At 42.6% G+C, this 22,353-nt stretch overlaps 1 protein-coding gene and 1 long non-coding RNA gene across 4 annotated transcripts in view; both read right to left on the reverse strand.

Annotated features, from left to right (window-relative positions):
- Window positions 1–275: 275 nt before the first annotated feature.
- LOC140258144 (uncharacterized) lies at window positions 276–7,101 on the reverse strand. 2 transcript variants are annotated; one of them, XR_011905189.1, is made up of 3 exons: window positions 7,002–7,101; window positions 4,807–4,887; window positions 276–411 (listed from the first exon to the last, which is right to left on the reverse strand). It is a non-coding gene; the product is annotated as an uncharacterized lncRNA (long non-coding RNA). The 2 variants fall into 2 exon arrangements; XR_011905190.1 differs by lacking the exon at window positions 276–411 and adding an exon at window positions 4,307–4,438.
- A 1,360-nt stretch (window positions 7,102–8,461) lies between these two features.
- Window positions 8,462–22,353, reverse strand: part of URB1 (URB1 ribosome biogenesis homolog) — a 43,862-nt gene continuing 29,970 nt past the window's right edge. For both annotated transcript variants that reach the window (XM_072348166.1, XM_072348157.1), the window contains exons 27-39: window positions 21,915–22,025; window positions 21,758–21,821; window positions 20,025–20,196; window positions 19,369–19,471; window positions 16,829–16,989; window positions 16,340–16,451; window positions 15,423–15,529; window positions 14,767–14,910; window positions 13,878–13,987; window positions 12,716–12,892; window positions 11,572–11,813; window positions 10,306–10,899; window positions 8,462–9,683 (exon numbers count right to left, since the gene is read on the reverse strand). In XM_072348166.1, coding sequence (XP_072204267.1) covers window positions 9,478–9,683; window positions 10,306–10,899; window positions 11,572–11,813; window positions 12,716–12,892; window positions 13,878–13,987; window positions 14,767–14,910; window positions 15,423–15,529; window positions 16,340–16,451; window positions 16,829–16,989; window positions 19,369–19,471; window positions 20,025–20,196; window positions 21,758–21,821; window positions 21,915–22,025 — 2,303 coding nt within the window. In that variant the 3' untranslated portion in view covers window positions 8,462–9,477. The remainder of the gene's footprint in view (window positions 9,684–10,305; window positions 10,900–11,571; window positions 11,814–12,715; window positions 12,893–13,877; window positions 13,988–14,766; window positions 14,911–15,422; window positions 15,530–16,339; window positions 16,452–16,828; window positions 16,990–19,368; window positions 19,472–20,024; window positions 20,197–21,757; window positions 21,822–21,914; window positions 22,026–22,353) is intronic.

A 22,353-nucleotide genomic window follows, 5' to 3' on the forward strand; every position in this document is an offset into this window, starting at 1 on the left:
TTTGCTCATGTATAATACAGATTATATCTGTTGTATAACAGTGATTGCATCTATTTCACCACTGTGTACACTGAAGTCTGTTATGTTGGCAAGGCTATGACATCTGCCATGGTATAGTCTGCTGCTTTTTAGCTGCATATCCATACAGAAGAGAAGTCAGAGTGTCTTCCCAAAGTCAGTTTCGAAATAACTAGACTCACTTATTCCACAGCATAATCTTCAGATGCTGAGAGGCCCTGGACTCAAAGCCGTGGTCTAATTGCACCACACTCACTCTGCAGTGCAAAGGATTTGGTGCCAAGTCAGATGAGAGAATTCAGGAGGAGGGTGGGGAGGAGAGAGTTGATGCATACAAGAGAGCTTCAGTGAGGAATCCATGTCCCAGTCCCTTTTGTAACCATTATGCTGTTCCTGCAGAAGGAAAGAAAAAAGGGTTTGAGGCATGGCACCAATTATTTCAAACCCATTAAAATGCCAGGGCGTTTACCACAGCGTTGTAATCAAGAGCCAGTATTAACATCTGCATCAACAATCTTTCTTACCATCCAAAATGATAGAGAAAATAAGGTTTGGTGGCTGGAGACAGTTCCCACTGGAGGCTGCCACATCATGCAGTGGAATGGAGGCAGGGAACCAGCCTTCCCAAGCCACTCGGGGAGATCCCATTTTCCCATGCATACACTGGAGGTTGTGCACTCCTTACTGAGTTTCAGTTTTTGCCTATCTGACAGTATAATGAAAAGAGAGAAAAGAAGGTCTGCACAGTCTCTGGGACAGTCGAACAAGCGACTCTGAACTCCTTGGCATCATGAGCCTTTTTGATGTCTGACACATATTTTTTCTTGCAATAAGAAGCACAATTCACCATTCAGACATTTTTCCCAACTACACCCAACTTCTGCCCAGTATTTCTGGGATGTACGGTAACAAAGTTTCAGAATCCCTCTCGCCAGACAGCGATGTGTGACTTGGCTTTGAGACCCTTGTTCTGCAGCCAGCTTTCACCTCAGTTTGCAGGTGAGGGTTTCCTGCATGGACAGGCAGATAACTGCTGATTTGGTGGACAGTCTGTACAATGTCCTCGTGCTCTTCCAGTTTTCTGCTCCATCCAGATCAATTGCAACAGCTGCTTCATTCCTGGAACTTGGGAACTAATTTGGATATTTGACAAGGCCAGGGTTGATTTAAAGAAAAAAATCGATAGCAATATCCTAGATCTCACATGAGGGCAGATGGCTTTCTGAGACGGTGTTTGTTTTTTGCTTAATCTTCAAGATTGTAATATTAATAAGTGAACAACAAAACAGCCATATACATATCCTACAATAACAAAGAGCATCTGTTCCTGTACACAAAGGTAGCAGATTTGATAGTCTAAGCACTAGTTCATACTCTTCCGGATGACAGTAAGAAGTGTTGTAGCTCTCCTTGGCCATGCCTTGTCTTTGGGAAGAGGAGCTTACTGTGCTATACTACTTACTGTAGTAAGAAGATCATTGTGAGAGGTACTTCCCTGAATAAGCAGGGAATGCTTTCAGACAGCTGTTCCTGTTCCCTGTTTTTCTCAGGCCTTTGATTTCAAGGAATAAAGCTGTCTTTCATGCTTCCATCGTTAGGAGAACTTTCTACATTGACAGAACCTGTGTTGGCAGCTCCTCAGCGAGCTGCCAGGCCCAAAGAAGCATGGGCCGTTAAAATGGTTAGCTATGAACTGTCAAAACCTGTTACAAGTCTTCCATCATCAGAGCTCAAATCACAGGGTCTTCACAGAAAGCTGTTCTCACTCCTATCATCTAAAGGCTGACGGCTGGGAACCTACTCCATATCTTTTGGCAGGCTTCATGTCATTGGAGAGTCCTGTGACTGAGTCTATGGTGACACTTGGTACAGTGGTACTGATAATGCTCAGAGAAAACTTATCTCTGAGTGAAAACTAAGTCAGGGTTTTTGTTTAGCACCATCCGCTCCCTGCACGCGCATGTGAGCACACAGACAGGAAGAGAGATTGCCTACCAGTAAACAGTGCCCTTCCAGAAATCTCATGCACTGAAGACGTGTAGGAGAAACTGAAATAACCTCTTGTTGAATGTGAGGTTAGAACGTGGTCCCCCTAAGTGGCTGCTGCTCAGACTTTCTGGGGCAGGCTGTGCAGTAGGTTGCACTTCTGAGTTGCTGGGAAGTAGGCTGCATTGGCATTAAGATGCTCACCAGTGCTTTCTGAAGGCCCTCCTAGTTCTTGCCCTTTCTCTTAGAAACTAAAACGATGGGGATTTTTGTTTTCAAAATGTTAAACCGTTTTCAATGACAAAAAGTCTTCCTACCTGTCTGGGCAGACATTTACAAGTCTAACGTCAGAGAAGTGAAATAACTCTTGACCAGTGTGTTCAAGTAGTGTCCTAACACCAACTGTATCATCCAAGTCCACATCATCTCTTCAGAGAGTGCCAAGTGTCCAGTCCAGTCCCTTGCTCCCAAGGGACATAAACCACAACTGATGCGTGGGAGGAGATCTGGGAGTGCTGCCTACTGAAGGCTGGAAGGCAGGCTCCTCTAAATCATATTCTCCTGAAGAACGGAAATCAGATGTTTCACTGTTCCCACCTTTCTATAAAACCATACTATCTGGAATTATTTTTTGTTGGCGCCCCTTGAAATACTTGTTCAGTTGTATCTTATCTTAGCTTTAATTCCATGATTTTGTCTGGGGCTGAGGTCAGTTACACTGGCTTGTAGCGACCTGGCTTGACCAGTTCACTCACTTTGAGTACTGGGACATGAGAGCCTTTCCAGTCTCATATTTCCCCACTGTTCCAAGGATGGTTAAAGATTAACAAGAGCCGGCCAGAGTGCTCCTCAGACAGGTTTCAGGTCTCTGGGATGTAAGTTTTCCCGCTGGTGTGAAAGTTTGGATAGCTAGCTAATGACACTTAGCTACTTAATGGACTGCAAAGGAAGCATCCTGTTTTGGTAAGAATACTTTTGTCTTGTTTCTGTCAAGTGGAGAAGAAAGATTTCTTGAATACGCCTGCATAATAGCAATGAAAAGCCCAAGTCTACTTGCCTCCATCCTATGGTGGGCCTGTTGCTGAGACTTGGGGATTTTGTTGTATTTATTTTTTCATTACCATTAAGTAGAATCACTGCTGTGTTAGCTTTGTCAGGCACAGATGTCTTTCATTAATTAATTGTAAATTTGATGTTACCAAATTGTTACTTCCCTTCCTCCAAAAAATTGTTTCCCTTTCCATCCCATTAATTTTATCTTGCACTTTCAGTTTTGTTATGTCCATCTGAGCACTGATACAAATGTGGCTTTTAGTCAGAGAGCCCTCCTTTATTCCTCCTGTCAATCAGTGGCACCACTGCATTAATAAGACTTAGCAAAAAGTTTCCTTTTTCTTTCACACTTTTGGGGCACTTTTTCCTTGCCAATATAATTTCCCTTTCCCCCTTTAAAGCCCTAAGGATGGAGTGGTAGTTGGGACCATCACCTTGTGTTATGCCGTATTCAGTGCAATTTGCTGCTTTTAGGCTAGGGTTTACCTGTCATTTCTTTTTTATGGGTGAATTTTGGGAAGGTGCTGGGAGGAGGGAATGGGCTACAAGACGCAGGGTGAACTCAGCTGTTCTCCCGTCGTCACCCCATCCACCTCTCAACTGTTTTTTTTGGGGGGGGCAGAATCATAGATCTTTGTTATGTACACTGAACATTTCCTGCTGCCCTTGTCCTATGTGCACTTTCTTGCTCAGATCCCAGGGGATCTCTCCCAGGTACCACACATCCCTCTTGCCCTTGCCCCCAGCGACAAGGACTGTCTCTCTTGTACGCTTGCTCACATTCACACGTCAGTCCTGTCCCCTTTCTTTCCCAGGAGTGCTGATGACAGATCCCTTCACCCTCACTGCAGAACAAGTCATAGCAACGTTCCTAGTTTCCTCTATAAAGAGGCAGGTGGAGAACCATGCCTCGGATTGGACTGAAGGGCAACCGTGATTGGGTCAGATTGAAGGTCTCATTAAGAGCAAGGGTGTCCACCAAGTGTGGCCCACAGCTCACTATTTTGCTGTTGGTTGTTACCAGCTAAGGACATAATTCTCACAGTGGATGAAGAAAGCTGAAATCCAAAAGGATCTCTCATACTGGATTCGAAGATTTGTATTGGAAGAACCATCTTCTACATTTTTTGAAACTTTTCTAAATGTACTTGCTTATGAAACTGCTACTATCTGTCTTCCAAACAGTAGTCCCTGATAACAATACATTTTGCCTTTCCACCCATTACAGACAGGTGGTCGCAAGGAACCGGGTAGAAGAAAGCAATTCCAACAGCGAGCAGCCTCACTGCGACAATCTCAGCAGTCCGTTCTCAGATTTGGTTGCTCCTGGAACACCCAGCTGCCTTCCAGATGACAGTGGCTTTCATGGAAGTATTTCAGCCTGAGTTAAAACCAGAAGAGGTGAAACAGAATCAGCGGGACAGTTTACCTGGCTGTGGAAACAATTAGTACATTAGCCTGCAACTGAATTAGTTCAGGAAAAGAACAGCTGAGACCAAACCTGACAAATCCTGGATGCCTAAAATGAAGAACTACCTGCTATATTTGAGCAGCATTGCTGGAGTGGCCTGATTAGAAGAACATTTTAGATGGTGGTGATGATGGCTGCAAAATCTCTCTCAGTAAAGATTCAGACTCTTCTCTCAGTTACGTCATGCAAAGTGTTTACTGCCTGTTGAGTAATTCTCATTAGCAGGCACTTGGCTGAGAGCAGATCTGCTCCTCTGGCAGAAAGCACATACCACTTACTTTTTGTGTTCTCTGAAGCACGCCGTGTCCTGTTATCCTCAAGGGTATCTCTGCAGAAACAGTTAGCCCTGAGTTTTCTTGCTGTGAATGAAAGCAGCATCACATAGATTGTGCAGCATAAACAATATTGTTTAGACATTGTGAGAGCTGCAGTGACACATCTATTCTAGCTTTGCCCTCAGATCACAATCTCATCAGCAGCATCTCAGTGACATCTCCATTTGGTCATACTCTCAGAAGTAAGCAACAACGGCAAGTATAACATCAGCAATAAAACTTTGCTTTTGGAAGGGTCACAACTTTCTTCACTGATTTCAAGCTCAGCAATTCCCCAAGGGATAGAATTTTATTTTTTTGTTTTTATTTTGCAAAAGAAAAGTAAATATTTAATTTACTTAAAAATCATGACCACTGCTTAGCTAGAACGGCCTTCTAAAAAGCTACTGGCAGCACCAAATATCTCAAGTGAGCTTGTCTTACTAAGTAAACTCATTAGCTTTACCCACTGCCCAGAAATAGTTTTGCCACAAATAGCCAATCACCTTTTGCTTTCATTTTGAACTGGTAAGTGGAAAAGAAACGTGAAGACTGAACAGATTTGAAGAGGTGTCTGTGAGTTAATCAGGCTTTAGAAGAAGTGTGTTTGTTGTGTTTTATACCAAAGGAAAATGCTGGCAAAACCACAAAAGCAACAACATATTTCTGCATAAGTTGCTTGCTTTCATTTTGGGCTGAAAACTATTCTAATCGAATGTAGAGCCCTCTGTGAAGGCCACAGCTTTTCCATGAGGTGGGGAGGGCAAGTCACACCCCCCAACCCTGCAGCTCTTTCCACCTTTCCTCAGCCTTGGAGTGCCATGAAAGCCACACAGAACCAGACAGGTCCAAGAGATGGTGAGAAACCCTTAGAGCTACAGTAAATGCGTGACCAGAATTGCAGAGTCGGGAAGGCAGCAACAGTTGGAGTAGAGAAAGGACTGCATAACTAATTGCAAGTCTGAGGACAACACAGAATTAACTTGAGGAAAAAAATAACAGTTCCATCTCACCAAGCAGGTGGCAGGAACTACAGTGAACCATTGGCAGAGCAGTTTTATGCTGCATACAGGGGATATGGGCATATCAGGCTGCGTTAAACAAAGCCTTAAACCCAAGACAGACCAAACCACAGAGCACGCATTTGTAGTTGTATTGTTTTTTAAAACTCCATTTTCATAAATCTCTGAGATAAACTCTTCAGTTTGTTTTTTGAGCCAATTGACTACAGCTGGTATTGGGCTTGGAATCCTATTGAGGCTTCGCATCTGCTGAGTCATGGATACATGGAGAAAATTAGGAAATGCCACAGGAACGGAAGATAGAACATGGATAGAAATGTATCAGAGAGCTAAAGTTTTCCTTCAGCCAACCCACATGATCACAGCAACCTTCCTCATGTCTCGGAACGTGTCGTTCCCTCAGAAAACACAAATGAACATTCATAGCAAAGGCCAGACTGATTTTCATTGGCCACAAAGCTTCTGCTGCCTTAAAAGGGGTGAGAATTTCACTTGTGTGGCACCAACTGTCCCACTGCAAATCATGTCCACCCTCAGACTCGTCTGCAGCCTATAGCATCCATACCCGGTTGAAACATTACATCCATTAGCCAACAAAGCACTACCCAAAGCAGTTCATGCTGTTGGTTCAAAGACATACTTGACTCCCATAAAAACATTATTCCTCAAATGTGACATCACTCCACCCAATCGCTCACGCTGCTTGAAGTCCCTTCCTTCCAACACGTCAGACATGTTGTGTACCAGCAGCCCATTGTGGGGCTGAGATCCACTTAACAACTCAAAAAACCCCACCTGCACTCAATCTTGTAGGTGCCTACCATACTCCCCATACCTCAGGAAGCAATATGTTCTTTAGGGGCTGATGACTTTGCTAACTTCCTGTGTATTTTAGTATATAGGCCGAAATACCTGTCCTTGCAATGAGGGCAGGCTGTTCGGCCCGCTGCAGCACACCCTCAAGTTTCATGCACGTGGTTCTCATCACAAGGATGATAGCAGAACAAATGACTCGTGTTAAGCTGTAGAAACTCCTTGTTTTAAAATATAGACTCATCTAGGGGGCAAGTTTTCCACTTCTGAATCCTCTCCATGATTAATTCCATTCAAGCTTAACTTCCGAAGATACTGACTCACCATCTAATTTACCGACATTCATTTTGAATATGCTGGCAGCAATTCACACGCACAAGTCATTCATCTGCTAGCCGTCTGTGTGGGGCTTTTGATTTTAAAGATACTTGGCCATTATTTCCAGAAAAAACTTCATCATAGTCTCTTAATTACTTCATTGTTAGACTATATTGAAGCTCACAGAAGCAGCATCTCTTTCCTGAGAATCACAGAATGGTAGGGCTTGGAAGGGGCCTCTGGAGACCATCAAGTCGTATTAAAGCAGGTTCCCTACAGGAGGTTGCACAGTGTCCTGGCAGGTCTTGATATCCCCAGAGAAGGCAGGAGCTCTGCATTTTTAACATGACAGGCCAGTACCTTGCAGCTCATCAGCTAAACCAGCTATAAACATGACAGTCATTTTTCTTATTTTAGCAGTGACTGCATAGAGAAATCACTGCATCCATTCACAGAGGGAAATATCCAGGTGTGCCAATAGCTGTTAAAGCAGAAATAATTGAGCGTGCCTGTTTGCGTCTGATGCACTTCCAGAAACATGTCTTAATTCATCAATTACTCTTCCACGTGGATGAGCTTCAACAAACGAATCCTCCTTCTGCAAGCAACACAGTTGCACAATCCTTTTAAGCAAACACAGTGTGTAAAAAGGCATTATTAGGAACCACTGAGGTACACACCCAAAAACTTTCCTCATAAAGCTTGTTGGGAGACAGAATAACAAGGCATTGTGGCATTGAGACTTTGGGTTTTGTTCCCTTCAGAAGTGCTTGAAAGGGTCTATAGTTCGCCACTGCCACCCTGCAGCACTGCACCCATTGCAGTGGGTTGGCCTTGGGTTGCATGAAGCTGCCCACCTAGCTGCTTTCTGGCTGCCCCAGGGTCAAAATTAAGACTGGGAGATTGCTTAGTAGTTACAAGCAGGGCAAAACAGACCTGGCTTGGGGAAAATTATTATTACCAATTAAGATAGATTTGGGCAGTGATTGAATTTCTCTAGTTCCAAGAGAAAAATATTTGTGCATTACGGCCTTTTGCAGTTTGAACGGTTTTATCTCATTTCTTTAATTCTCTCAAACAAATCTCATTATAAACCACTGCTTGATGTGATCAGTCCCTCAAGACAGCTGAAAAACTTCCCCTACGTGCCATGAGTATCCTTTCCCACTCAGACAAGATGGCTTCTTTCCATCTCCAACCTTCACTTTTAGATCCTGCCTTGTGCAGCTCCTCTGGTTTCATTTTTGTCTGTTTTGGGTTTCTAAATAAAGCAAAATACTTTTGTTCTTTGCAAATAACATTTCTTGCTGTTGCACTCCAGTGATGCTCTATTAATATCATGCCCTGCTTCAGCCTCTGCTGGGCTTGTAGAGCTTTTTCAAGGTAACATTTTTAATTTTTAAACCAGGTCTTGATGGATGTATTACGGCTTCTTTAGGACAAGGATACAGGCAGGCAGCAGCAATCCTCATCTGCATCTCACGCTCTTTTATTCTTTAAAAAAAACACATTATATAAAGATCACATGGAGTGTGCACTTTGAATTTTTCCCTCAGCACAGACCCTGTATGGAGGACCTGGGCACAGCACATATTCATGAGTCGATTTAATAAATCCCGTTTTACATTTCAAAGGTTTGAGTTCAGGCTCTGCCTGTTTGCGTGTCTGGAATGAGGCGTTAAACTGCCCTGGAGGCCACGCTCCAGAAACATTTATCACACTTCACAGAGAACATCCAATAAAACACACGTTTTATCAATCACCAGCAAGTTATTTGGGTCTCAGCTCTCTCCCTCATCTTCTTAGAATGGAGAAGTCTTTGCTGAATGTTCCAGCAGTGATGATGGACAGTGCATTTTTTAATTAAAAAATAACAACAACCCACAACCATAAAACATCACCAGCAGAAAAGAGAATAAAAACGGACCACCTCCAATAGAAATGCTTTCAAAAGCAATCTAAAAACGAGAAGAATTCTAGATCGTTATGATTCCAAAGGCTCGGTACCATCTGTTTTAGTATCAAGTATCCTGAAAGAAATGGTTCCTCAAGAAATAGCAGATCATCGTGGCTAAAGCTCTGTGCACTTGTGTTCTTTGCTCTCATACCAAACCGTGGTGAAGTACTGCAGTCATTTTTTTCAACATCCTACATCGGAGAGAGGATGGGTTTTAATTGCATGTGGACTGAAATGCAGACCAGAGGAGATGCACTAATCAGTTTTCTTTGGTTCTTCGTAACATTAAAAATGCTTGTAATAAAAAAAATGATATAAATAATGTTGTGTTCCATAACTGCAGAAGGAAAATAAAAACCATGACCATGATGAATCACTCCTCCTCCTGAGAGTTCACACAAAGTAATCAAATATTGATCTTTATGACAAAAGGTAGTTTCACATGAAGAACAGTTCAGGAGGATTTCATGGCTCACAGCAACGATGGCTGAGCACGTAACATTACAGACGTGTCAGTTTGCTGAATCAGTGTCCCAGTGCAGCTGAGGAAAGGGTTCTGCAAAGAGGCACAATAGTTTCTTCTCCTTGCTTGTCAGTTTCCATGTCATCATCGTTTAATTTATCATCTGTACTACTGCAGATCAATTTGACGTGGGTTATTAACATATCTGGCTCCTGTGCTCCAAGCCATATGTCCCCGATGTAAACAGAAGTCAGGAATACAGAAACAGCTGTGGAAGAATAAACAGAAAACAATCAGAACAGATACGTTTCTAATTCCACGTAGCAGTAACAAAATAGCTCACTTTATCTAGACAACTGTATAACCTTCCTAACCATTTTCTAGATGGAATACGTGCAAGTTACTAAGCCAGACTCACTCATACAAAGCCAACTATCTTTCCCATAGTAAGGACAGAAAACAGTTTCTTGTTAACACACCCTGCCAACATCTTTAAATGAAAAGGTCTGGAATCTGACCTGTGCCTTTTGCAATTCAGTGGGAACAATGAACAGTATCTGGAGGAGAACCCACATGGATTTATTTGTTGCAGACTATTTTTCCCCTTGGAATTACATTTATGTACCTCACTGAACTCCATTAACATCCTAGAAGGGAAAGTTTCTTTCAGGGAGCATGACTGTTGTACAACCAGAAACCCCTACAGCACAGCCATATTCTCTGCCAACCCACATGCCCATACCACACCTGAGACACAGCTCTCACATTGTTCAAGCGATGAGCACCAATGGACACAAAACAGTTCTGATGAATAAAAATACCCACGGAACCAACTACTGTCTATCACAACTCTGCCTTGTAACATGACTGAGAAAGAAGAGTCAAGTTACCCTTCTTGTTCACATCCTCTTCCGTCATTGCCGACTGACACAATGTTTTTACAAGTTCATGACAGCTGTTGTTAGTCAGGCCTTGAGCATCCATCAGGTGAAGCATAATTGAACTGAACAAGCAGAGATCTTTTAAGTGTCCCATTGCCCCACTGCTGGCCTCGCAGATCCGACTGTAAAACTTGAAGATGTTGTTCCTCAGGGTCTCATCCCTGAGCACCTCTTGCACTGCCATTGGGTACGGCAAGATGCAATTCTGCAGCCACTGCAGAGTTAATGAAACATTCTGCATATTGAGGCTGTGCTCAACCATGGACTTCACCAGCCACTTAGTTACTATGTATGCGGATGCACAGGTCAGGCTGACTGCTTCATCTGAAGGGTCAGCAGATTTGAGGGGTTCCTCTGGATGTTTGGTAGTCAGTGCTGGGAAAACGGGCTCCCAGTGAACAAGTATGGCATTTAGATCCTCTCTGCATTTATCCAGCTCAGAGACATTCAGGTCTGCAGCCATGCTGTCTTCTTCTGTCTTTCTCCTTTTCTGAGTACGATGATGAGATGAAGCTTGGGATTTGCTCTTTTCTTTGATATTTTCTATAAGAAGAAAAGCAACATCAACATACTACATTATTTGCCAAGGGAAGCTGTGACGCCCCATCCCTGGAGGTGCTCAAGGCCAGGTTGGATGGGGTCCTGGGCAGCCTGAGCTGGTGGGGGGGCAGCCCTGCTCACAGCAGGGATTGGGATGGGTGGGCTCTGAGCTCCCAGCCCAAACCATTCTGTGATTTTATGACTATTTAACGAGATCATGAGAAATTCACACAGCACAACTCTGGGCTAGTGGAGTCACAGCACACACCAGCTCAAAGAAGGAGGCACCAGCATAGTTACATTTCTTTTTAACAATATAGGCTAAGGAAGCAAAGCTTGCCCTGCCCCAACATAGCTGCATCTTGACCAAATGTGGCCGATAAGCACGGGATATGGATTTTTCACACCCCAAGTGCACTAAATCTCCAACTAAGTTTTATTTTAAAGCTCTTTTTGAAAATTGACTGCTTTAAGGCTTCCAGAATTGTATTAAAATTAGAAAACGCAACAATAAAGATCTGAAAATTGGCTTTCCATTTCCATTCCTCCTCCCCCAAGCTGCATCTGATTGACTACAGTTATTAATACTTCTTTCTAGGAAGGCTGCCTAACTTGCATGGTTAACATACAGCAATTCTAGCAATATTAATCTTCTTAAATACTGTTAGTACTCACTAAGCAATTCTTTGATGTGGTATTTCTGAGCAAGATTCTGTACATCCTCTTGGAGCTGCTGGTCCTTTTCAGTGATGCTCCACTTATGCAACAACAGCAGGATGTCTTTGTTTGAGAGAACACTGTCATTCACAGTGAATCGACTCATTTCTTTAAAGGCCTTGAAAACAAGAGCACGATATCCCAGCACAGAACTGAATGTAGTGAAAAACTGCGCCAGCCTGGCTTGATCTAAATTAGTCCTATAGAAATAGAAACAGAAGCTCCATGTATTATTCTGCATGCTAACAAGTAAAATGTAATAATAAACACAGGTTTTCCTCCTTCCACTCTCCTCTCACTCCTCCACTTCAGTTTCTCAAGGTACCAGTATTAACTTTGTTCCCACTGAATCCCCAGAGCTTCACACCACACCACAGCTCATGGAACGCAGCCTTTGCCCTCCCAGCTGTTAGAGCCAAAGGCATATGGCACACTAGGAAGAGGCCAGAGGTCTGGCACTTCATCTACACTTTATTTTGCACGTATCAGCAGAATTCTGAGAAAATAAGCAGAGCTTCTCCGGGTTGCGGCAATACTTATCTGCATGAAGAGCTGCGGGTGCTATTAGGAATCCAAACAGAACTGCTTATCTACCTGTTTGCTTACCGCTATCCCTGCTGCAGCTGCTGTGAGTGGGCTCACTGAGCGTGCTGAGTCTGCAGAGAAGGGACTGACATAACACTGCTGTGTAGAACCTTGCATGACTTCTCTTTCTATAATCTGCAGGCATGGTTCAGACCAAAAAGAGCCCAACACTTTGGAGGGCATGAAAGACCCCTGTAACAAACAGCACCACTACCTGCAGGTGCTAATCTGGAAGTGAAAAGCAGCTTAAAACACAGCATCTTAAAAATAGCTAATTACTAAGGATGTAGAACTTGATGGTAACTATGCAACAGTTGCCATCTTGTTCCCAGTACATTAACAGCAGCGGCATCTCCCTGAAAATCTCACTGAGGTTCACAAGTTAACATTCAGATTGAAGGGGAGAGGAGCATTACAATCATCAGAGACCGAGACATTCTCTCAGCCTTCATAAATTTCCAACTGGACAGAGAACAATATGCAAACTGATTTTAAAACAAAAACAACAACAACTTACCGAATGAGTTTAACTAAAGCAATCAAAACATACAGAAATTCATTTACAAGCTGAATAGGAAGAAGCTTCCTGTTCTCCTGTGGCTTTTTCTTGCTTTCTCTCTTGCTTCCTACATTTGTTAGCCACAGAGTATGGACTAAGGAAATGATTCTGTTTAGCAGCTTGTTTTCCAGAAACCTGAAAAAGCAACCAGCAAACAAAAGAATAAATACTCGTAGGAAAGACAGACTTAACCAGAAACCATTCTGTCTCCCAGAGGAGCCTATATTCTGGTGCAAACTGGGAGCAGCAACCTCACAGCCAGGACCTGTCAGGGCTGGGAGGCCCATGAAGCCCCAGCAGTGGAGACCCAGACTGCTGCCGGTCCTCAGACAAGCCAAACACCCAGCACCTCCTCCTGCCACACTGCAGTTAGGGAACAGCCAACAACCTGCCAGGACAATCCATGCAAGAAAGACTGTACACACAGACAAACACATATGTGGGAGAAGTGACCGGGAGTCACTGAGTAGGACAAAGGGAAATGGTTTTAAGTTGAAAGAGGGAAGATTTAGGTTGGATGTTAAGGGGAAGTTCTTTACTATGAGAGTGGTGAGGTCCTGGAACAGGCTGCCCAGGAACATTGTGGATGCCCCGTCCTTGGAGGTGTTAAGGCCAGGTTGGATGGGGCCCTGGGCAAACTGATCTAGTAAATGTGGAAGTTCGGTGGCTCTGCCAAGCAGGAGGGTTGGAGCTTCGTGATCCTTGAGGTCCTTTCCAACCCCTGGGTCATTCTGTGATTCTGTGATTGTGAGTATGATAGTGAGCTCAGAATCAATGTCATGCAAGTACTCTGTCAGAGGACCGGGGTGTGAGGTATGGGTATTAAAGAGATTCAAGGGCACTAAAATAACTTTTTTTTTTCCTTTCTAAGGTTTTCAAAAAACATGCAACTCTCCTCATGCTACAATTTGGAAGTGCCTTGATTTTGTTTTTAGATACACAAGGGAACACTTCAGAGTTCAGCAAGTTCTGCCAGTACGGCTGGAGGTGCCAAATATCACAACCACTGCCAGAGTCATTTCTATATCTGCCACCTTTGTTTTTATATTCAGTTGCATAATTATTTCCTGCATGCGGGACAGTAGAATTGTTCTCATTTCACCAGTACATCCCTTGTTACCTTTTCTCTAAGATGTGCAGTATCCAGGTTAGGAGGCTGTGGTCTTGTATCAGCTCGTAAGCAGCTTTGGTGACACAGGCAGCGCTTTGTAGCACCTCTAGAATGTGATTCTGAAACAGAAAATGTAATTTGTTCTTTTACAAAATCAGAATATAGCCAACATCTAATTACTGTCCATCTTTCCAAAGGATGTAATTAGCAATCTGGTATCCGGAATCTAATCAACTTAAAATATATTCCCAAACACCACATGTTCAGGGAACAAAAGACATTCTCCTTCCAGTGTTTCATACACGGAGACACTCATCTTCAAGGAAGCTCTGAGGAAGCAAGACAGCTTTTGCTCTGTCCAAGGTTTTCACGGCTCAATGAGATACTCTTAACAGAGCAGATTTCTCAGGGTGGACGATTATAATCCTAAGAGCTGCTGGCTTCTGAGCTTTCTTCTTTTTAATGCGCTGTACGGATAACCTGCTAGTTAGGGAATAAACAGACCTAACAGAACAAAGACCCTGACAGTACCAACAGAACTGAAGTCTGCAATGTTTTCCACAAAGCAGAAAAAATAACACTGTGCAGCCAGACCATCAGCTGACGAAAGTGAGTTAAGAGCCCCATCCAACCTGGCCTTGAATACCTGCAGGGATGGGCACTCCTAGCTTCTTTGGGCAGCCTGTGCCACGTGGGCAGGGACCTCTACTAATTTCAGGGCCCATGTATGTGACTGGTTTAGACATAAGTATTTCCCTCTTCAACACATACAAAATCAACAGTGAAAAAATTTTCAAGAGAGAAAGGGAAGAGTCAACTGATCTGTTCTGCATTGTATTTAAGATACCCGAACCACACCATTTTATTTATTTATCTTTATTTATCTTTAAATTCTTACCTGAGAGCCTTCATCACACAAAGGACTGTTGAAAAAGGAAAGAATGACATGGAAAATCCTCTGGTAATCATAGAGCTGGTAGCAGTGCTTATCACGCAGCCCTTCCCCGAGAAGTTTGAGAACCCAATCACGTTCTATTTTGTGCTACAAGTCATAAAAAACAGCACCATCAGGCATTGCAGAACAATAGCAGCTCATTTAGCGCAACAAGTCAGTCCCCTGGGAAAATCAGCACAGTGCTCAGCAGCTTCTTCTGGACTTCTCTACTTCATTTCATCAATAACAACATCCATCAAGAACAGTTACTCTACAGCCCAAATATGCACTGACAACAGGACTTATGAAGTTCCTATTCCTAAAACATCTCAATCAAACTCCAGTTTCAATTATTAAACTCAAACATGAATTGAATTAGCTGGGGCAGAGCATTCTGCCTGTTGTGCTATGCAGTACACAGCACAACTCATGATTTCATATTAGAGAAAAAAAGGGAAAAAGCTAGAAAGCCAGAAATAATACTTCCCATTCAAATATAACACAGAGCAATGATCTCTTGAACTAGTTAGCTCTGAAAGAATAAGATCTGATTGCATTTTTATGTCTTTTTTCTATTCTTTTGGGAAGAATAAGTGAACATAAAGGGATTCTTACGTTACCTCAAAGTCAAAACTGTAGAAAAGCTGGAAAAACCCCGGTACTTTCCTCAGGTCCAAATACTGGTGTGACAAAAGGAACCTGTTGATCTTTGTATACATGTGCTCCTCTGTGAACAGAAACAATGGTTGGTTATCAAGGGGGAGGACAACGTACCCAATATACAGACACACAGGAAAATAAAAGGAAGCAATATTTTCCAGTTTTTCAGCTAGCTGTCAAAACAGTGTGTGAACTGCAGCAAGGAGAGCCTGTGCTATAAGTTTAAACCTGACATTATCAGATTAAATGTTAGGAACAACTTTTTCCCATTTAAGGACAGCGAGACAGTGGAACAGATTGCCCACAGGGGTTGTGCAGCCTCCCATCCTTGGAGGCAATCTATATTCAGTCTAGAAGACTGGATGTTTCCTTAGGGTGAAGCCCTGAGCAAAATTATCTGTCTTCAAGGTTGGCCCTACCATGTGCAGAGCATCTAGTTAAACATTTTGTGAGGTCCCTTGTAACCCTGATGCTGTTTCTCCTTAGCAAAGACAACTTAAGTGATTCAGTGTCTAAGGATAAAGGGTTAGTCAGGCCAACTGACTCTGATTTACTAAACAGAACACTCAGACTTCAACTTGTATAGTCCTTTAATGATCCCCACCCCAAAATTCCAAGGAGGTAGAGCTGTCATCTTTAGTGGATCAGATTGGTTCCATACACAAGAAAATGTCACTTCCCAGTCTTCCAGTAATAAGGCAGTCCAGACAGACACTCAGAGTTGTTCTCAGAAATGCAGGAAAGCATACTTCCATGGCTGCAGCCACCCTCACAGCTAACTCAGCCTCCAGCATCGACCAAGGACATTACTCCATGCACACCCATTCTCTCCCCTCTAACATGCCGGAAATTCAACATGTGCAATAGATTACGGTACCTGGCTTCAGCATCTGCTGTGCCACACGAGCAATGTAGAGGGTTAGGGAGAAGGTAAATCTGAGGTTCTGCTGCCTGATTCCATTTTGCACAGCATCCATGAGGTACAGCAACTGTAGCACAAGAACCCAGGGGAGATTAATCTTGAACTATCACCCAAACAAATACAACAGTAGAGTACACATACAGAAGTGAGATTTTATGATATACAAAGGCCATGATCAAATACCAACCCCATCGGGATTTCTGTTCCTACAAATAAAACCGTTTCCATTTTCTAAATGTGCTTTCCCCTCTTTTTCTTCCCAATAAATATAAAATCACAAACACAAAAGTGACAGAGGACAGGCAATGGGACAGAGGATAAAAAGCTGCCCTGGGCTCTCCTTCCACGTGCAGGCAGGAAGATAAGTAAGGCAGCAACTCTCCCCTTAGCATCTATGACCTGAGATGCCCAACCTGGCTAACTATCAATGGAGCTCAACTGTACCTGTTTCTGCTCTCGAAAGCGAGCTCCTTCCAGATGAGAACGAAAAGAAGCCAGGACAAAATATGCTGCTGCTCTCATGTTGGAATCATAGCTGCTAAGGGCAGCCACCGTAAGGCCCAAGGCATTGACTTCAACAAACTTGTGACACGCCACAAAACATTCTGTGTGAGCAGAGGAGAAAAATTAAGAAAAACATCCAGTGCATCATACTCACATGCTGTACAGTATGTAACAGCACCACAATCCTTACTAAAACTTCCATTCATAAACACCGATTTCTAGATCTACTTCCACAAGCTCTTGTTTCAGCACAGAGCCACATGCTGAAGGCTCCTTCAGCTAACAAAAGCATCCTGCAAATCACTCAGTAAGAATTCTTTCATAGCACTGAAATTAAGGCGGTTACTCATTTCTTTGAGACAGACACGAGTCTGCCTGGCAGACCACACAAAGTCAGAAGTAAATTAACTCTTAAGATATCTCATATCCCGCTGCTTCAGGAAAGCTAAGTGCAAGAAAGAAGAGGAGGGAAAATTCTCTTCCTCAATACTGTCTGGGTGCTTACGAAGTCCATGCATGAAAGCAAGATCAGCCCAGACAGCAGAAAACCTACTTGCACCTAAAGAGTTTTCATTATACAATGGATAAAAGAATAATATCTAAGTAAGTCATTAGCTGCAACAGAAAAGCAACTGTGATCATGCAAGCATGGGTGATTCTGCTGGTAAGGTATGTTTCTACTGAAGTGCTAAGCTGTATGATCAGTAACCAGCCAAACAGAAAACATCCCTGAACCTATTATTTATCTTCCATTGCATTTTGTCATCAGGATGCCTAGTTTCTCTTTTAGGGGCTGTGTGTTTTTGGCTTGTGCCATTTCTACTCTCTGATGGCTGGCAATGACTTGATGTAAAACCTCCAGACTATCTCCTGCGCTGTTTGTATTTAACAGTCACAAAGATATCAATTAGGAAAACCATCTCTCACTGAAAACATGCGATAGCAACATTTTCCATCCAGCTGACCCTGGAGAATGCATTCAATAAGTAACATCAAATAACAAGATATTATTATAAGGAGAAAAAAAAAAGTTCTGTCTCCGTCTGACATATAGTTTGTTTAAAGTACCTTGAGAATCATGATGGAAAAGCTTTCTACAAGATGCTTATCAGAGCTAAACTTAGACAGAACTTGCTATCTGCCCAGCTCCAGACTCACTTTTTACCCAGTGAGCATTAAACACTGTGCAGTAAGTCTGTGTTTATAAATCCAGCAGTTATATAACATCCGTGCATAGGGCAGTGTGCAGCCGGTACAAAGAGCAAACAAATAAAGAATGAGGAATTCCAAAAGCAGCTGACATGGTTTAGGAGTGCCATGAGACTCAAATGCGCAAATCACTTGTGCCCTTTAAAATGCTTCTTTGGGAACAGACTGACGAAATTACACAGAGCAGTTTGTAACTATACCTAAATAAAGGATGAGGACATACAAAATAGAAACCCCGCTATAAGAGTTTAAGTGAACAAAGACCGAGTGTGATTTCGATGACAGACAATTATCAACCTGCTAATTGCTTGTGATGCTGTTGTTGTGGAAAACAAAACCCATTAACCACACAGTGGTTAACCACAATCAGCATTGGGAGGGAGCTGGTTAGGAAATTCCTTATGATCTATTTGCTGCTTTGGCCTTTAATTGCCCTTGAAATAGGCAAGTGTGCAGGTGAGTAACAGCAGGGATGTGCATATGCGAAGCAGTCACATCAAAAGATCTAAGTGAGGCTAAGCAAGCAGCTTCCAAGCACTATGTAGACCTTAGTCAACTTGCCAAAGATACTGAACACAGGCACAGCCACATCCACAATGGCCCCACACATCTCTCTCTGATGGACTGCAGGCGGGGTACTGTGTGTAGCACAGAAGGTACTACCTCTCCATTGCCTGTTCTGCAGGATACAGCTCTCCTTTTTCACCAGAAAATATACAACCTTCCAGTGGGGAATATCTCTACTGATCTCTTTTATGCTTGTTTTGTAACTGCTCTGCCCTTTTTTCTCTGCTATATGGAATAAAGTACAAAAGGTAAGGTAATATAAATCCGTATCTAATTTTTAACTCTCCTAAGCTGTTTTTAGTTCCAGTTTAAAAACCTCTCATCATTTTAAGCAGATCAGCCCCTCTACACAGGGTTAAACAGCTGCAATTGAAAATGTTATGAGGGAACAGCTTGGTGCCTATGCTGCTACATAGTTATAAGTACCTAAATCCCATCAGGAATACTGCGCTATTTGGAAAAGTGCTTTAAAAAGACTTTAACAGCAATTATGCCTGGTTACCTTTTAAGCCACTCTGAAATTACACTGCAGTTCAGTAGGTGGTTAAACCACGTATATCTTTCTCCTTTCCAAAGCAAGCCATGTGATTTCTTTGAAGTATTAACCCTCAGACTTTAAATAACAGCACTACAGATGGAGCCGTGCAGCTCCCACAGCAGAGTAAAATGAGACAAAATGTCAAAGTGGGAACATTCAATTTTACCTGGTCTGGTCAATTCACTGAAGAGCTGAAGTAGAAAACACGGATCATAGAAATCATCGAGATTCTTGACGCTTTCATCTCTATACAGTGACTCTTGTACCTCCTGAAACCAAATCCAAACCAAGATGATGTAAGGAATAACACCAATTTCCAGCTTGGTTTCAAACTGTCCCAACCACTTCATTCCACTACACAGCAGCAATCCTAAATCTTGTGAAACCTAATACAACTTGGGCCAAGTCATGCTTCAGTTTACACTTAGCTTTCACTAACACGTTTCCAAAAGCTATCAGAAAAAGATACAGAAGCACGTTAGCAAGCTATCAAAGACAAAAAAATAAAAAGCCCACTGTCAGTGGATGCTTGGACAGCCAAATTTAACAGCTTTAAAAGTCAAATTCTGCTGACAGTTACACGTGGCAGTATATATAATCACACCTACAGACAAGATGTGGTCCTATTGCAAATCATTCAAGAAGCAGTTCATTTCAACAAAGTGCTCCTAACTAATTAAGTCCCTCTTATGAATGTAAACGTTTATCCTGATGTAAACAAACTGCAATATATTACACGAATGCAAAACAAACAAAGACCAAAGTGAGAAGCTCTTTTTCCAAATCACAAGGAGGATAATTCAGCAGTCTAAACCACAGCACCTCGGATGGCAAAAGATGGCGATGCTGAGGGAAAGACAGAACTGTCTTCATCATCTTTTCTCGATCGAGCAGACACAGAATCTCTTCCATGCTTGGCTGCTGCCACAGTGACTTCCCTAGACTCTTGCAAGCCTTGTGATGCTCCACAGCAGCTGGGCCCCACAGCAGGATTCTTAAACATTGTTAAAAGTAAAGGTGTTAGTCAACAGGCTGATGGCACCGAGCAAAAAGTAATTACAGATGCTATAAATTAGTATTTAAATTTTCCCTTCATTTCTACTTGTTATCCTGTGGGAACTTGAAACTAGATCTCGTTTCCCTGGCAACACCTTTCTCATCCATCCAAAAGCTTTTCAAATTCAGTCTGAAGGTGTCTCATTAACTATTTCCTAATTCAAGGAAAAAGGTAATTCAAGCCAGGGCTTACATTCTCACAAGAGAGGTTTCTTCTTTTAAGCTATAAATACAGGTAAAAATGATAGCAACTGCATGAAGGGAGCGACCAAGATCTAGTCAGTGAAGGCTGTCCCAACTGCAAGTGACATTTCAAACCAGCATCACAGTGCTTCAATGAAACAACATTCCTACATTCCTCCCCTGAGTTGCCCCTCAAATCCCACTTACTGTGCTTAAAGCGCTACTGATATTGTCATTTACTATGTGGGTACTGCCACCAGCATGCCTCTCTGACAGTGAAGCAATTGGTGAGATGGCATTGGGCTCCTTACCACCCAGAACCTGAATGTCCTGTAACACAAGCTGGGATCTGCCAGGTATTCAGTTTTCCTGAACGTGCTCTATATTCACTCAAACTCTTCAGTGGTGGGATCATGAGTAGCCAGTGTCTGGCCACCAATCCACTTCACGGTACAGTATGAAATTCTTTCTCCTTTAAAAAGACTATATAAATGTTTGGGATCCTAATTGCCTCTAAGAATGGACTCGTCCACTTAACACCCTCCCATTTGCAAACGCTTTTGGTGAAGGTTTATGCAGCACGCAGCTACTGCCACAGCCCTTACTTCTGCAAGCCACTTCAATTGCCTTCTAGTAAGAACTTCCATTTACGGTCCCACATTATAGGCTGCAAAGATTATTTACAGTCTCAGACAAAGCTCATGGAAGGAAAATAGGTTTCTAATTAAGAGTCCAGTCCCTCTCCTCCTGCCTGAACTGGTACTCTTAGAATCACTTGAGTTGGAAAGAATCTTTAAAGGCCATCTAGTCCAAACCCTTCTTCCACAATCAAGAAAACCCACAGCTAGAGCATATGCTCAGAGTCCCATCCAATCTGTCCTCTAGCTATATGTACATTAATACAAGAGGTTACACATCACTTCTTCACTGGCATCTTCCTGTCCTCTACAGAAAAGAGCCCTAACAGAATGTCATGTATACAGGGGCAAGAGTACTGCAAACGGCAAGGGTTATGCTAAGCAGCAAATGATGTATCCCAAGAGAACAGGAAGGAATCCTACACTAGCAACTAGATTATTGGCCTTCTGGTTGAGTGGGGCACTCATTAAATGAGAAAGCTAAACACTGATGCTGCAGATACCCACATTCTGATCCCTTTGTCCAAAAGTCTGGGAAATACAAATTTTACCTTTTATCCATTTTTCCATTTTCACATGAAAAATGTTTCCAGAAGCAACATTCACCTCTAAAAATCCCAGTTGTGAGACTGCTTACTTGCATATAATAGGTCAAATAAAGGAAGGAGGTCAACTTACCTGGAATTTATAAGACTTTGATTATTCTTCTCATATAACTGAAGCAGCAGCAGTATCTTCTGATCTAAAGAACCCAACAAAAATGAAAGCTAAAGTCAGTGATCTATGAAGATGAGAAACAGATCTAGTAGGAACTACCTTTCCCAGGCTGACATACCTACAGTACTCAGCGTAGCCCCATAGGCACCCAGCAGCACAGCAAGGTGACTGCTCTCACACACTGAAGGGTCGAGTTTCACAACTGTCAGCAGGATATCCACCAATGCCTCTGAAATAGATGCATGCGGGTTTAAACAGTTTCGTGATTACATAAAGGACAATACATTTGTTACCTCAGGGAAAAAAATGCCATGCTCTTCTCTGCCCTGCCACTTCCATACTCTCTCAGGAAAGATTAAGGTAACAGGAGTTGCAAGGAGTAAAGACACACATCGCAACAACCTTCCCAAGGCACTCCAGAATATGCTCTAGCTGCAGTAACTTATCAAAATGCTTCTATAGAGTACACTTAAAGAGCTGCCTTCACTGCAGAGCCATTTAGCAAGCCACAATAACTCTGTCCTGAGATGTACAAAAGTTATTCACCTTTATCTTAT

Source organism: Excalfactoria chinensis, chromosome 1 (genome assembly GCF_039878825.1).
Source record: "Excalfactoria chinensis isolate bCotChi1 chromosome 1, bCotChi1.hap2, whole genome shotgun sequence".
Lineage (NCBI taxonomy): Eukaryota > Metazoa > Chordata > Aves > Galliformes > Phasianidae > Excalfactoria > Excalfactoria chinensis.